Below are 15,601 nucleotides of genomic sequence, written 5' to 3'. Positions count from 1 at the left end.
TTCAAAAACAAAAAGCCAAACTCAAATGGAAACCCCTCAATGCAGCAACCCTGTCCTACTGTTGTCCCATTGCAGGTTAGTTTAACATACATGAAAATACTCTGTAAATAGCAAAATTTTGTAGATATTCAGGAGGCAAGATGTTTGATGATATTAGTGTATAGAATAATGTGACCTCCAACAAGGGCAACTGGACATTTGCTTTCTGAACAAAAAGACGAGGAGGAGATGAGTTAGGGAACTCCAGTGACTGGACACCTAGAAAAATCATCATCAAAGAAGGTTTATCAATCTTCTTGGAGTATAGGTCAGATCTACTGCTCTACAACCAATATCAAATCAAAATCAATTTTTTAAACATACTGAAAAAGGCTTTTGTTTCTAATGACATTTTATTAAGGAAAATGTAATATGAACAGAAACATTTCTAACTTTAAGAGAGTTGCGGAATCATTTTTCAGTCCTCCAATCCTTCACCTTTGCCAGCATGTAGTAGTGGTAATGTAGGAAGAGACAGTGAAGGGAGATACAGCCGTCATTAGCGACCAACCTGAAAACAAATCTCAAACACAGTTTTTAAAGACTAGAAATCATTGTGGACAATTAAAGACATCTTCTTAAGAACTTTTTGCAAGCAGTTTTTCCCCATGAGATTAGACTGATCCCCCTTTTTCTTTTAATGTCTAGGGACATTAGTTAGAGTAGTTGTTGCATCTGGGAGGAGCTGAAGAAGACGCTGGTGTCACAGGATTGTTTTCATACATATTTGGAATAACCAGGACAGGCTGGAAAGAATGAATAAAAACCAGCAATAAGGTTACTACAATCCTACGCAATTTCTCCTGGTACCATCAGAGTGAAGGACAAAGAGCATTCTGGTAAGCCCATAGTAGGATTTAGCAGACACAAGTCTGTATTTCTCCAGGGCATCTTCAGATTATTTTACAAAGAAGAGACACAACTCACCATGTTGATGGTGGTGTTTGCTTGGTTGGCAAAATAAGCTGTGGCACAAGCTGTGCAGACCTCCAAGAGGGAGAAGATAATCAGCATGGCTGAAATGCCTTTTCCAGAAAGCTGAAATCATAAATAAATAGTGAAATTTTGGCTAGTCAGGAGGGCCTCACATGGGCTTCAAAAATTATTGACTCATCAAATGTGCTATTGCTTATACTCAACTTGCTCCATGCTTATTCTTCCAGTATCATCGAATGCTTGTTCCAGAGGAGTGTGAAGTTATTTTGGATTTTCTTTAAAATGCCAGAAGTCTTTCCTTTTGGTAAGTAGGCTATTTTGTTTAGAAATATTAGAAAGAAGGTAGTTTTTTTTTCCTTTGTGACAGCCTCATTGCTTTTTTTTATAAAAATGTTAAAAAAGTCAAGCAATATAGAAACCAATGGATCATTCAAAATGCCACTGCTTAGAAATCACCAAAACTAATGTTTGATGACTGTTATCCTAGCGCTCTGTGTACAGGGAAAAGGCAGAAGAATGGATGTGTGGAAAGATGCCATGAGAGAGGAAAAAACAGAGACCAAGAGAGAGGAGCATCATTCTATAAGAATGGAATCATGTTATTTCGATTTTAAGTAAAAGTGTTAAGCTCACTTGAACTTTATACAGGCCTTCTACTTGATCAGATACAGTGTAGGTGAATTCTCCTTCATTCACACTTCTGTTTATTTGGGTCCCATTTGTCTTCCTTGCTTCCATTACAACTTGAGCCCTAGCTGTTGTTTCATATCCATGTTTCTAAATGTGAACATATAGCTGTTGCAGGGAGAGATATAGCTTAGCTGGCCCTGAGCACACTTCTTGCTAGTGAACATGGACTTTGCTTTTTCTGTCTTCTGAGAGCCTGCTAAATGCTTAGTACAGAGGCCTGCTCCTTGACTGGAGGTTTATTCCTGTGCATTTCTGCTCATTCCCTGCTGGTAGCGGGGTACCATGCAGGGTATGGGAAGGTGTTGCCCTTTCTTCTGTCTCTTGAGGTCCTGGGTACTACTCATGGTCTTGTACCATACATGATTTGCTTTATCCTTTCGCAGAATTGACTGCTCTCCACCCCAGCCTTCTCAGTTACAGACTCCAGAGTGTTAGTGAGACTTCTCCGTAATTTTTTCGGCTTCCCTTCTTTCCTTACTTTTGTTTCTAGGGAAACAAGAGCGAGGTCTAAAAGCTGTGCTTTTTTTCAGCTACTTTGAGTAGCATCAGAATGATTCTTTTCTCTACTTGGATGCCAGTTTGAAAGCTGTTTTTTTTTGAATAATTTTTGTTCTTTGGTTTGGTATTTTGGAGGATGAATTTTGTTTTTGCTTCACTCTGCCTTATTTACCAAGAAGCTTTCTCATCTTTTTTTTGCCTCCTGATATGGTTTGGCTCTGTGTCCCCACCCAAATCTCATCTTGTAGCTCCCATAATTCCCACTTGTTGTGGGAGGAACCTGGTGGGAGATGATTGAATTATGGGGGTGGGTCTTTCCCATGCTATTCTTGTGATAGTGAATGGGTCTCATGAGATCCAATGGTTTTAAAAAACAGGAGTTTCCCTGCACAAGCTCTGTTTTTTTTGCCTGCCCCCATCCCTATAAGACATGACTTGCTTCTCCTTGCCTTCTACCATGATTGTGAGGCCTCCCCAGCCATATGGAACTCTAAGCTCATTAAACCCCTTTTTCTTCCCAGTCTTTGGTATTTCTTTATCAGCAGTGTGAAAACAAACGAATACACCTTCTTATATAAGGTTTTCCTTACACTGCAAACAGTGTTGTCCTTTGCAAGCACAAAAGTGATCATTCAAATTCCCGGTCTAAAACTCTTCTACGTTTTTAACAAAGAAGGATTGTCTCAGAACTTGGTGGAAAAGGAGTGTGCCAGCAATTCCAACTATTGACACTTCAAAGAACATACTCTAGGGGACAGGCATCTGATGGGAGTGCTTAGACAACTTTCAGATTATACCAATGGCTGGAGTCAGGATTTCAGAACCCTTTAGTTGAGAAGCAGATGGCTTCATAAGCCTGCCACTCTGAGATCCAGTAGAACAGAATTGCTTACACAGTACTGAGTGAACTGATAAGGGAAATGTTACTGTGTTTATTTGTTCAAAATATTGTAATATTGTCTTAATGTTACTATGTTCTAGATATATAAGGAAGTAATTCTGTCTTTCTTAAGATATATGTAGCCCACAGTAATTTAATAAACTCTGCTTTTTGTAAACTGAAAAGCAAAAGCAAAACCAACCCCAACATAAAGTAAAACAAAACCTATAAAACCACTCTTCTGTGGTTTTCCATTGCTCACAGAATGAAGACCAAACTTGTTAACGTGGCCATTGAGGTAGGATGACAGCTTCCAGTCCAACCTCATTTTATACCATGTTTCTCCATTCCTTACAGATGGTAAGCATTCCTGCCCTCGGGCCACCCATTTCCTCCTAAGGTCAGAGTCCATGCTTGGCTGTACAAGGCTAATGAATGTGTGATCCTGTTTTGAGCACATTCAGAGGCCTGTGCTTCATTTTTTGATTGCTTCATTCCTTGGGTTTCTCTGTAAAAGTCGGATGTTCTTATCCCTGTCATTTACCTCTCACTTCATACTTTACTCTGAAGTTTAACAAAAAACACTCAATAGCTTGACTACCTTGTTTATATAGAATTTCAAATGTTGGGAAAATAATTTTTGGACAATTTTAGAAGCCCTTCCCCATTGTTCATGTGATTGACAGTGAGATGGGCCAATAAAGGATGTCCTTTAAGCCTCGGTCTATCTGTAGAGGTAACCCTCTCACTTTATTCTATGGTCCTAGAGATCATATGACTAGGGGTGGGGCTAGAATAGAAAAAAAATTTTCACTAGAGCTGGTGTACCGTATTAAGAGATAAAACATAGACCCACTTTACGGGACCAGGCTGGTGGATTATGGGATACTTACGATGGCCCAGTAGTCTGGGGGATATAACCCATGGATGCACGTATCCACCACCAGCAGAATCACTCCAAGGAAGGCAAAGATAGAACTAACAATGTTCATTCCCAGGCTGCCTTTCACCTAATGGAGATGGCAGGCAAAAATCAATTATATACAGGATCACTGAAGTTAAGTGAAATAAGAATCAATCAGATTTCATGGTTCTTAATTTTTGAACTTTCAAAACAAATTTTCAAGTTGAAATTATTCTGTTTTCTGCCCTTCTGGGTAATTACCATAAACATTATTCTGTATGCAGCCTAGATGTAGGGTACTTCTAAAAAGCTGTAGAAAAATGTAAATCATATAAAGCAGGCACTCATCTATTGTATTTTACCAAAAGCCTCATGCACAATAACAACTGTATTTTCTTTATAAAAAACGAAAAACTTCTAATGAGCATTTTTCTGTGGCAGACACTGTGTTAAATTATTTAAATTATCTCACTTAACTCTTACAGCTTTTGTATGAGGTGGTATGATAGCATCTGCTTTTTATAGATGGCAAAGTATTTAGACACAACATTTTTGCTGAAAAGTTTAGGAATTAATGAAAACCCTAAGTCTCTCTAGGGACTAAATATGCACCCCCAAATTTAGAAGGAGAAACTCTTTCAGCTTTTGTGGGCAGAGGTGTATGGGTGACTACAAATCTTTCCCCAGTTTCTACAATAGGATTTTAACATGCAGAAGAATAATTGTGAAACCAAGTCCGCAGCTGACTTGCTAGGGGTGGCATAGTCGAGTTCTTTAGAATGTGCTTGTGCTGCAGCATGCCTGAGAGCCTCCTGAAGGCCTCTGAAAGCTCTTAGAAAAATTGTCTTAGGTAAGTGTCAGTGGCTGTCTCCTCTAAGAGGATGGAATCTATGCTTGGACAATCTCAATTAGAGGGAAGGATCCTTAAAGGATGCAGAGAAAGGGTGCTTTATTTTGTTTTTGGACTGCAACAGGAGTGGTTAATCAGAATTAGGCTTATTTTTATTTTATTTTAATTTGATTTAATTATTTTATTCTTGTTTTGTCTGGAAGAGCAAGAGCTACACAATCCTATGTTCCTCTTTCCCCGTTCTTCCCTCTTGTGCTGGATTACATATAATTTTGACACCACCTCTGCTCTAGTTGACTCTAATTCTTGGTAAATCCCTTTCTTTTTCCTGGTTCAATAGTAGACCAGGAAATTGCAATAGGTGGGGTGCTGTGACCAACAGAACTCAAGGTCCCATCTTACTGATCATTTTTATAAACTCTTCTTATGAAACAGGCTAGATTCATTTAATGGCAATTTAAAGAATTGTAAAACACACACCCAATCTGTGTAAGAGTAGGAAAGACGCAAAAATATGAAAATAAAAATACAAGACAGAGCTGAGAAGTGGCAAATTAACAGTAGAGACTTGGTAACTGATGTGGCTAGTAGGTATTTCCTTGCTCCTGGATTCTCCTTTGGACTTCCCATAATAGAGTGTGACCTGACTGAACCAGGGAGCTTTCAGGTTAAAGCTTAAACAACCCTGATCTTTACTACTTCTCACCCTTGTCAGTTCAAGAGTCAGGATGTGGAACTCTGCCATTTCTTAGTGGCAAACTGTGTGGACCACTCTCCTACCCCAGTGCTCAGAACATGAGGCAACCAATAGATTTTTTTTTGGGAAAGGTGCTCTCTTTTGCATTTCCCAAATCCAGCTTTTCCATATTCCTCCCCAATGTGTTAAGCTAATCTTTAAAGGGGTTCAAAAAGCAGAAACAGTCTAACTTACCAGACAGGAGGAAAGCTTCTTGGATACTGACACAGTGAGAGAGCCAGAGATAATGAACTGTGGAAATGGACAAATTTATTTGAGAAATAGGTTAACTGGTTGTGGTTGGGAGTTTCTCTTTATACGAAAGGTTGGTCTATTTATGTTCATCTAGCTTCCTTCTCGAAATTTTCTCTTGCACTTCTGAATTTTCTGGAGTAACTCTCAGGCATGTGTCCTTGACTTCTTTTTTATTGTTTTCTCCTTAATTTCTGGCCTATGAAGAACTCATAATGTCTAAGCATTCCTTGTTCTGAGGCTTACACTCCATCCCTTCTCATAATCAATTGCTTTTTTTTAATTAAAAATATTTTTTTGGAGATTGGGTCTCACTATATTGCTCAGGCTGGCCTCAATCTCTTGAACTGAAGCAATTCCCTGGCCTCAGCCTCCCAAGTAGCTGGGACTACAATCACACACCACTATGCCTGACTTGCATATTTTTAATCATGTTTCCAATCACCTTTTTTTTCTCTCTCTCTCCAACCAATACATACATTTCCATCTCAAATGGAGTAGGAAACCAAAACTTTGGCTTGCTGGTTACATGATTACGTTTTAAAGAATGGAATAAGCTCCTATTTAAAATGGTGAACAAGTTCCCGATTTTTTTATGCTCATTCAGAGCTGTTAATTTTTCTAAATTCTCCAGCCCTCAGATGTAGGGCTTTATCAAGAAATGAGTTGTGAATTGGCTGGAGATATCAATACTTTATAAACCAAGAAGGTGTGGTGTTCTAGCAATCTACTCACAGAAAGGCCACCCCAGAATGGGTATCCACTAATAACAGCAGTAGAGGCAAAACGGTATACTCTTCCATAAGGGAATACTATTAAACACAAAATAATTCCAAAACCAAGGTGCATCAATCCAACCATGATCTGGATTACCTGAAAAAAGAAAACAACCATTTTAAAATTACTTCTTCACTTTCAGACGTGTGAAACGTTACGGTCATTGCTGCCCCTGCTTATTGATTGTCAATTTTGCTGAGATCCATGGTTGTCATTCAGGCACGCATCTGAAGCAGGAGGTGGGCCATGAAGATTCTGACATACACTAGAATAACTGCAGTGCAGGGCCCTTAGTGAGACGCCTTGTTTTGAGGTATTTGGGGAGACTTACTGTGGTGGCCCAAGAAGAATTCTTCAGAAAGTACAGCTGCTTAATCATGCATTAGTGTCTCTGAAGGCCTCTAAAAGACTATTAGAAAAAAAATACTTTAACTGTGATGTCAGTAGTTGCTTTTTCAGATGAATCAGTTCTCTGCTTGGGTCATCCCAGTTATGGGTAAAGGGATTGGTGAAGATAAAACCATTTATAAGGCATGAATTATGTGCTTAGTCATGTTCTGAACACTTTACATTTATTGTTTCATGTAGTCCTCCCACAACTGGATTGAGTCCCAGAGACATAAAGACATGTGAGACCTTGTATCCAAGGTCACACAATTCCTGACGGGCAGATCTGGGAATTTACTGCAGCACATTGACTGCTGAGCCTGTCTGAACTGTTCAGTACTGTCTTCCCCCATGCTCAGCTCTGCTCTACCTCTTCCATGAAGTCCTCTTGATTACACCAAATTAGTCTTTTTTCTTTCTTTCTAAATTTCTGTTGCATCTCATGACATAAAACACACCTTGTTATTTGATTTTGTATTCATTGATATTGTTCTCTTTTAAAAAGTTGCAGGTGTGCAATCATTTTCTTACCATTCTTCTTACCAATCATATATTACTAAAAGTAAGGTATGCATCTTTTAGCTCCTTGTACCTCTTATTGAACCTTCCTTCATTGTAAATAAAGATAGATTTCTGAGGAATAACCATTTCTAGATTGGTCCAAAAGTTGACTGTAGCTTTGTCATTTATTTTTCCCCATGTTTACACCTTATCTATCCAGGAAGACTGCAAATACAAAGACTGCTGTATTTATTCAATAAAAAGCTACTGAACACAAGTAAGTTGAATTAAAATGAAAAAAAAAAACCCAGTTTTATAAACAATGCTAAAAGTTTCTTGAGACTTCAATAAAAACCATGAACTTTTCTCCCTAAAAAATTATTCTTGCACCTCCATACACACACATACCATACTTTTGCATATAGCTTCAGAGGCATGATGGACCTCCTTTAGCCTATCTCACTTAAAGAACTCCTGTATTAGACTTTATATTTGGTTTTTACAACTCTTCTTTAGAGCAGCAATTTAGACATCTGGCCACAAACTTCCCATCCTCATCCTTGCTGTCACCTTGATGAGGGACAGTTAGATCTGGATTTGTACTGGCCTTCATTTCTCCTCCTACAGCCCTGGCTGTACCATTTACTGATCAAAATTGCCTATAGGACAGACTTAAAAATTTGGACAATTTGTCTGCATTTGTGGACATAGAAGCACTTTAAGGTCTGAGTTGACTGGTACAGGTGTGCCACGTCCTGCCACCTGTGGCCCCTGCACTGTCGTGATGCCTGGGGCCTGCTGATGGTATAGAAATAACAATCTTCAGAGAGAGGAAGTAGCTTCTGCCAACTGGAGCTTTTGAAAACAAAACTTCACAGTCTTTTAAAGTATTTTTATCACACGCCTTTTCGGTGCCAGGCAGCATGCTTCAGTGGTTCGTCATCCACTCAGTCAAAGCCAAAGCCTTCTGCTCTGCAGGCCTCATCAGCTGTGGCCTCTGCCGCTCCTCTGCCCTCCTGACAACTGCTCCCTCCATCCCTCATTCTGTTCTATTTTATTGGCCTCCTCCCTGTTCTTCAAATACATCACAGACATTTTCATCTAAAGACTTTTACACTGGTTGTTTTCACTTTCCCTGATATCTGCAGGGCTCACTCCTAACTTCAGATTTTTGCTCAAATGTCATGTTCTAAGGAAAGCCCATTCTGACCGCCTTGAAATTGCTGCCTCCTCACTGTCTGGTACTTTTTAGCCCTTTTACACTTCTTTGTTTTGTCTATATCATTCGACACCTTCTAATATACTAAGTACTTTACTTCCTTCTTATGTATACAGTCTGATTTCCCCCACTAGGGCAAAAGTTCTGTAAAGGCAGAGATTGCACCTGCTTTGTACTGGGTGATATATTCCAAGCACCTATGTGGGGTTGGCTGTAGGGGGGATTTGTCCCATTGGCTTATGAGAAGTGGGGAATTTCCTCTATCTGGGAGGAGGAGGATCAGAAGGGCCACTTCCACAGCTTAGTAAATAGGCTGCTGCAAGAGAACTTAGGCTCATTTTTACTTCCCTAAAACATCACAACTTGAAATAGGTAGTAAGATGACTAGAAGATTTTCTGGCACATAATGAGCATTCATGTATAGAATGCTCCAGCAGAGAATTTCGAGCTATTCACAGGGAGAGACTTCATATAATTTGGTGGAATTGTGCTAGCGGGATGAATGAGGTATTTGGAAAGCACAGCGAAGGGAGTAACAATTCTACGTAGGCAGGTGGAATTTTCTTACAAGTAGGGCATTTTTGTCTTTACAATGCCTACAGAAACAAGGTGGTCAGTTCAGAGTCTCCTTTGTAGAAGTAAGGTGACAGTTAAGCTGTAGCATCTCTAAGGATATTGGCGAGAAAGGCACAGCAGATGGAATGTCCCCCAGTTCTTTCACACTCAGCCTTTCCCAGACTGCCCATTTGTAGTTTCCTTTTCTGGAGGCAGCCATCAATGTTCATTTTTATGTAAATTCACCTTTATGCAAATACCCGACTTGTAACCGATCCGGAGACGGGATTGAGATTGTCCAAAAAGTCCTTTGAAGAAATGAGATCAAGCTAGATGTAGTAGAGCTTCCGTCATGTCAGTATTACCAAATCCTCCAGCTAGGGAGGCTCCTGTGTCTCCTGTTATATTTTTGCTTGATCTAAAATGAAATGAACTCAAGGGAAAGTCTATAGGCAGACTAAATATTTCTGTCTAAAAGGGATAGTTTCAGAATAACATTCAGAACTTTTTAGCAATTGGATGATATTCTCTTCTCCTATAACTTATAAGAAGACCTTGCAAATGTGAATTTAAAATTCTGAGAGTAAGTAGACTTACCCCTAGTGCCTTTGCTTCTTCTTTAAAGTTTATTACTGCTGTTCCCACGCTTGGATTTATCATTTGTGTATTTCTTTGACCTAGTTGACTGACAACAGAGGTTCCTGGAGATGTGATGAAGTAGGGCTGAGCACTCTGAGCACCCTGAGCTTGGTTTTCTAAGTTGATTGAACCTGGAGGCTGTTGAGATCCAGGAGCCATAAAGCTGCTTAGTGGGTAGTAAGGGTTGGGTGTGGTTTCATATACTCCAGCATGGCTTGTTGGCTTGGATGACATCATGATGTCCTAAGTATCACAAAACATACCGAAGTGATACGTTTATCCAGAAAAGAAACTAAAGAAAATCTTACCAAATATCAAATGTCAATTATCTATGCAAATGGAGAGAGCAAGTGAACAGATAATGGGCCATAACATCTGATAGAAACATGATTCTCATAAATCCCCAACCCCCAGGCCAAGAACTGGTACCCGTCCGTGGTCTGTTGGAAATCTGGCCACACTACATGAGGTAAGCAGCGGGCAAGCATTACTGCCTGTGCTTGGCCTCCTATCAGATCAGCACGGCATTGGATTCCCATAGCAGCGTGAACCCTGCTGTGAACTGCACATGCTGGGGATCTAGGTTGCAAGCTCCTTATGAGACTCTAATGCCTGATGATCTGAGGTGGAACAGTTTCATCCGGAACCCATCCCTCATTAGAGAGATGCTGTGCTGCTGACTGTGAAGATGGAGGAAGGCGTCCATGAACCAAGGAAGGGTCACCTCTAGAAGCTGGATGAAACAAGGAAGCAGATTCTTCCCAGAGTCTCCAGGAAGGAACCGGACTCTACTGACACCTTGACCTTAGTCTAGTGAGCTGGTATGGGACTTCTGACCTACACAACTGTCAGATAAAATAATATATTGTTTTAGGCCACTATGTTTGTGGTAGTTTGTTATATCGAGAAATAGAAAACTAATACAGGGGCCAAGTCATACAATACTTGTATGGCAAAGAGGGCAGTCCAAGATTAAAATTATTTGCCAGTAATTGGGAAACTAGATAGTTCACATATGCCCATTTAAGATGATTCTCCTGTTCTTTAGGAAAAATGCTCTTATTCATTTCTGTCCTTCTGAAAGCTTAGAGCATCTCAGGCCCCATGTGGCCAAGGGAAATTTTGTTGGAAATAAGCCAATACAACTGGATATGGACAACAATGAATATTAATTCTTGAAAAAAAATTATGACACTTAAAAAATTTGTCGTTAGCCTTAGATTCCTTTTTCTGAGGTCTTCTCAAACAATTTTTCATGTACTTATGAGTATCAAGAAAGTTAGAGTGAGGAATGTCTCATTCTTGGTATGAAGTATGAATACTATGAATAACCTATTGGTACAGTGTTTCACTGGTATCTAACAGGGACACATATTCAGACCCTGTGCTCATGGAATCCAGAAATTTTAGGGTAGGGAAGACCCTTTCCATTTATCCTGTCTCATTCCCCTTCATTTACGGATGAGAAATTGAAGCTGAGTCAAGTTAAGTGACATGCTCAAGGTTACATAGAAAACGTGTGGCAGCTCATGGAATCCAGAAATTTTAGGGTAGGGAAGACCCTTTCCATTTATCCTGTCTCATTCCCCTTCATTTACGGATGAGAAATTGAAGCTGAGTCAAGTTAAGTGACATGCTCAAGGTTACATAGAAAACGTGTGGCAGAATTAGGACTTGAAAATGGGATTCTTGGCTGTTGGTTCAGAATCCCCCTCCACCCCCAGTCATCCATACAGCATCACTCTGGACATTTGCAGCTTGTTTTCCAGGCCAGCCTTGGTGACAGGGTATTGACTCTGCTCCTGCAACTGCCCAACAACAAAACTTCTGTCTTTGATGCCATGGAGAGGAGTTTATAAACCAGATTAACTTCTTAGTGACTGAGTAATTAAGTTAGTAAGGATTCTCTTTAGCAAGCTTTAGGTGAGGTGTGTAGAGAGCTAACCTTTATTAAAGACTTATTGTAGGCACAGTAGGGTCTGTATAGTGTCATGTTTAGGAAGATGAACTTGGGATCTAACCCCAACTTTGTGTCTTTGGCGAGTTTGTTAACCTCTCTTTGCCTTTGTTTTCTGTCTGTAAAATAGAGCTAAAAAGACTACCTTCCTTAGAGAGTCAGTTTGAGTATTAAAGAGTTATTCTCTGCAAAGTATGTAGGACGGTGCCTATTCCAGCCACAGGGGTTGGCTCTGTTATCGCTATGTTAAATGCATGAGATACATTATCTCTGTACCCTTTACAGTACCCCATGAGGTAGGTAGTCTACTAATATCCCCATTTCACAATGAGAGAATTTAATCCAGAACCTGCACTCATAACCCTTACTCTCCGATGCTAGATACAACTGAAAATGCTTGAAAACTCAATGAAAAGGGAGAAAACACCTTTCTGAAATATCTGATGACAAAGGGATTTTTTTTTTTTTTTCAAAATGGAAACACATCCAGCACTTTAGGAGGCCGAGGTGGGTGGATCATGAGGTCAGGAGATCGGGACCATCCTGGCTAACTGTGAAACTCCATCTCTACTAAAAATCCGGAAATAAATAAATAAATAAATAAATAAATAAATAAATAAATAAATAAAATTAGCCAGGCCTGGTGGTGGTTGCCTGTAGTTCAAGCTACTTGGGAGGCTGAGGCAGGAGAATGGCATGAACCCGGGAGGTGGAGCTTACAGTGAGGCAAGATAGTGCCACTGCACTCCAGCCTGGGCGACAGAGCGAGACTCCGTCTTAAAAAAAAAAAAAAGGGAAACACATTTTAGCCCACAAAGGTTTATTTTAAACAAGGAAAAAGAAACAAGTCCATAGCTATGACTCTTAGAGTAACACCATGTAACTCCCGATGGCATTTGAGAATGTGAGGTTATACATACTATGGATCTGGTTTCTATGGCCAAATATTTCTCAAGCTCTCTTTTCCAATCTTCAGTCTGCTACTTCACTAAGTCTGGGGCTTTAAACAAATTTCTTAATGAAATCCCTGTTAGTTCCTATGTCTCAACTGTAAAATGACAGAAGGTACCTAAAGAGACTAGTCTAAAGATCAAGTTATCCTAATTTATGCAAAACTGTTGGAATAGTGCCTGGCACATGGCAAGAGCTCAAAAAGGAAACCATTATTTTATTACTAGGTCCCAAGGTATTCTATCTTGTTTAAGGCAGTGGATGTGGCCATAAGGAAATTTTATAAAAGGAATTGAACAGGGTCAATGTCAAGAGCAAGGAAATAGGAGATGGGTACTCAGAGTACAGTAATTAGCCAGAACAAGAATTTTTTTGAGGTTTTAAAAAGCATACAATTAAAGAATTGTCCACGTTTCTGCATGTATATGATTTCATTACATTCTCCTTTGCTGTTGATCATTGCTTTTTTTTGTCTTGAGAAATTTTATGAGGAAAACTCAATACTTTTATTTATCCACAGTTTCTCCTTTCATATCTGCTGTTTAGTTTCTGGACTAAGATCTGTAAGTTTCATATAGAACCCAGATTATCATGGCTAGGCCTATACTTATTAGGACTAGTCTCAGAATACATTTTTACTGGGTCAAGTTCTGGTTTTATGAAAAGAATTAAAGACAGAGCCAGCCAGTTCTGATTCTTTAATTATTCAATTGAAATGAAGACAATTCTGTAAATGATACATGAGAAGGGAAACTAATAAATAGACTCCTTTTATAGATTCCACCTATTGTCTTAGTAGGATTGTTCTCTTGACAAGCAATAAAATATTTACCACCATTTGTCCTTTTTTTAAAATAAAAATTAGAACAACTGCAATTTTTAAGAACAAGGAACACAAAAATATTGGAACTCTGATGAGATCAAAAGTATAAGACTAAAGCAATTAGAGAAAACCTCACCAATTTGCTCTGTGATTATATTATTTCAAATAACAATGGGAAAAATTTTACTTTTTTATACTTTCTTTCTGTCTCATTTTCATGCTAACTTCACTTTTGACAGAGTGAAGATGATTATTATTTTCAAGAGTGCTTTATAGCATAAAGCAAAACATGAAACTGAATCATTTCCACAAAATCACCCAGTACATCCACAGATAGACACTTTTATCACCTTTCCCAAAATGCTGACCTGGTGAAAATGAATGTGTTTTCCCCACCTGTTTTAATTTTAATTGTTTTCTTGTCAGAAAGAAGCACCTTAATTAAAATGTGTTACAAAACCAAGGGCTCCAGTGTTTCTTCTGTGTTCTGTGTTGTCCTGTGGTAGCCACATAATCATGAAGCACCCAGTGGGGTGTGGCCTTGTCCTTTTTGGTCGATGTTCATGGCATGGCATACAGTTGAACCTACTATTCACTATTCACCTTTCTTGGCATTCGTTTTTTATTTATTTATTTTTTGTTTGTTTGTTTGTTTTTTGGACAGAGTTTCACTCTTGTCACCCAGGCTGGAGTGTAATGGAGCGATCTCAGCCCACTGCAACCTCCGCCTCCCGGGTTCACGTGATTCTCCTGTCTCAGCCTCCTGAGTAGCTGGGATTACAGGCGCCCGCCACTACGCCCAGCTAATTTTTGTATTTTTAGTGGAGATGGGGTTTCACCATGTTGGCCAGGCTGGTCTCAAACTCTTGACCTCAGGTGATCCTCCTGCCTTAGCCTCCCAAAGTGTTGGAATTACAGGTGTGAGCCCCCGCGCCTGGCCAGCATTAGCCTTTTTTTTCTTTTTGGAGTCTGTTTTATCTCTTTTATAGCAATCAACTTACTTTTTCATTCTGCTTCTGTTTCGTTTCTTTCTGGTTTCATTCATGGTTTTATTTTCCCTCATTTTTCAACTGGCCTCCACATAGAGTCAAGAACTGGTCTTCATCCCTCCAATCTAGAGAATAGAACCCACACAGGTAGACCAGCCCCACTTTGTGCCCATTGATTTGGAGGAGAGATAAGCAAGGATGTTTCAATGGACTTACTTTGTTCCTTTGGCACCTCGGTTTCCTCTTTCTCTGCTCCAACCTGTGTGCCATATCAGCTATTTACCTGGATTTTATAGGCAGCTTTTACTTCCGTGCTTCAAACCAATTTGTCTTGTATCTTTATGTAGTTCCAAAGTCCTTTCATTGTTGTTTCTCTTTCACCTTAAGTGATGTAGATGCAATTGTAATGTTTGGAATACGTTGTGCTTTCACGTCTTCCTCTAATTTTTACTGGGAAGTCTATTCTGACCCTCCCAAACACTTTAGTATTTACTTTCTCCAGCTTTCTGATACTTAATCATTGCAATGTCATACTGCATTTTAATGCCTTTTAAATTAGATGGACAAAATTGGAAAATGCAGATAATAAAAAAAGGAGAGAAAAAGCCCTCAATCTCACCATGCAGACATAATTGATGATAGCATCTGCATTTTGATTTGTAAACTTTCGTAGGCACATATATGTATTTTATACATATATAATTTAGTAAAATCAAGTTAGGATCATAATGTATGTGTACTTTATAACCTGCTTTTTAACTTAATTTAATGTCCTATAAATAGCTTTTCATGTCAATAAACATATTTATTGTAATTCTTTTTTTTTTTTTTTGGAGATGGAGTCTTGCTCTGTTGCCCAGGCTGGAGTGCAGTGGTGTGATCTCGGCTCACTGCAATCTCTGCCTCCCGGGTTCAGGCAATTCTCCTGCCTCAGCCTCCCGAGTAGCTGGGACTATGGGCATGTGTCACCACGTTGGGCTAATTTTTGTATTTTTAGTAGAGATAGGGTTTCACCATG

The 15,601-nt window shown here is 39.3% G+C and overlaps 1 protein-coding gene across 2 annotated transcripts; it reads right to left on the bottom strand.

Moving 5' to 3' along the window:
• Nucleotides 1–373: 373 nt before the first annotated feature.
• MS4A12 (membrane spanning 4-domains A12) lies at nt 374–14,842 on the bottom strand. Of its 2 annotated transcripts, XM_010384972.2 has the most exons (7): nt 14,800–14,842; nt 9,822–10,106; nt 6,521–6,658; nt 5,729–5,785; nt 3,937–4,053; nt 967–1,077; nt 374–785 (listed from the first exon to the last, which is right to left on the bottom strand). In XM_010384972.2, the coding sequence occupies exons 2-7, from the start codon at nt 10,098–10,100 to the stop codon at nt 693–695; spliced, it is 795 nt and encodes a 264-aa protein (XP_010383274.2). In that variant the 5' UTR covers nt 10,101–10,106; nt 14,800–14,842; the 3' UTR covers nt 374–692. The 2 variants fall into 2 exon arrangements, with proteins under 2 accessions (XP_010383274.2, XP_010383275.2); XM_010384973.2 differs by lacking the exon at nt 6,521–6,658.
• Nucleotides 14,843–15,601: the final 759 nt, after the last annotated feature.

This window comes from Rhinopithecus roxellana, chromosome 15 (genome assembly GCF_007565055.1).
Source record: "Rhinopithecus roxellana isolate Shanxi Qingling chromosome 15, ASM756505v1, whole genome shotgun sequence".
NCBI lineage: Eukaryota > Metazoa > Chordata > Mammalia > Primates > Cercopithecidae > Rhinopithecus > Rhinopithecus roxellana.
This window is presented reverse-complemented; position numbering and strand designations above follow the sequence as displayed.

Excerpts from the sequence above, each read along its gene's own strand:
- MS4A12 (XM_010384972.2), bottom strand. The coding sequence starts at position 10,100 with ATGATGTCATCCAAGCCAACAAGCCATGCTGGAGTATATGAAACCACA. Across the intron at positions 5,786-6,520 it reads CATTCTGGGGTGGCCTTTCT|TTCATTATCTCTGGCTCTCT; the intron begins GTGAGTAGATTG and ends CCATTTCCACAG. Across the intron at positions 1,078-3,936 it reads CCCCAGACTACTGGGCCATC|CTTTCTGGAAAAGGCATTTC; the intron begins GTAAGTATCCCA and ends TTATGATTTCAG.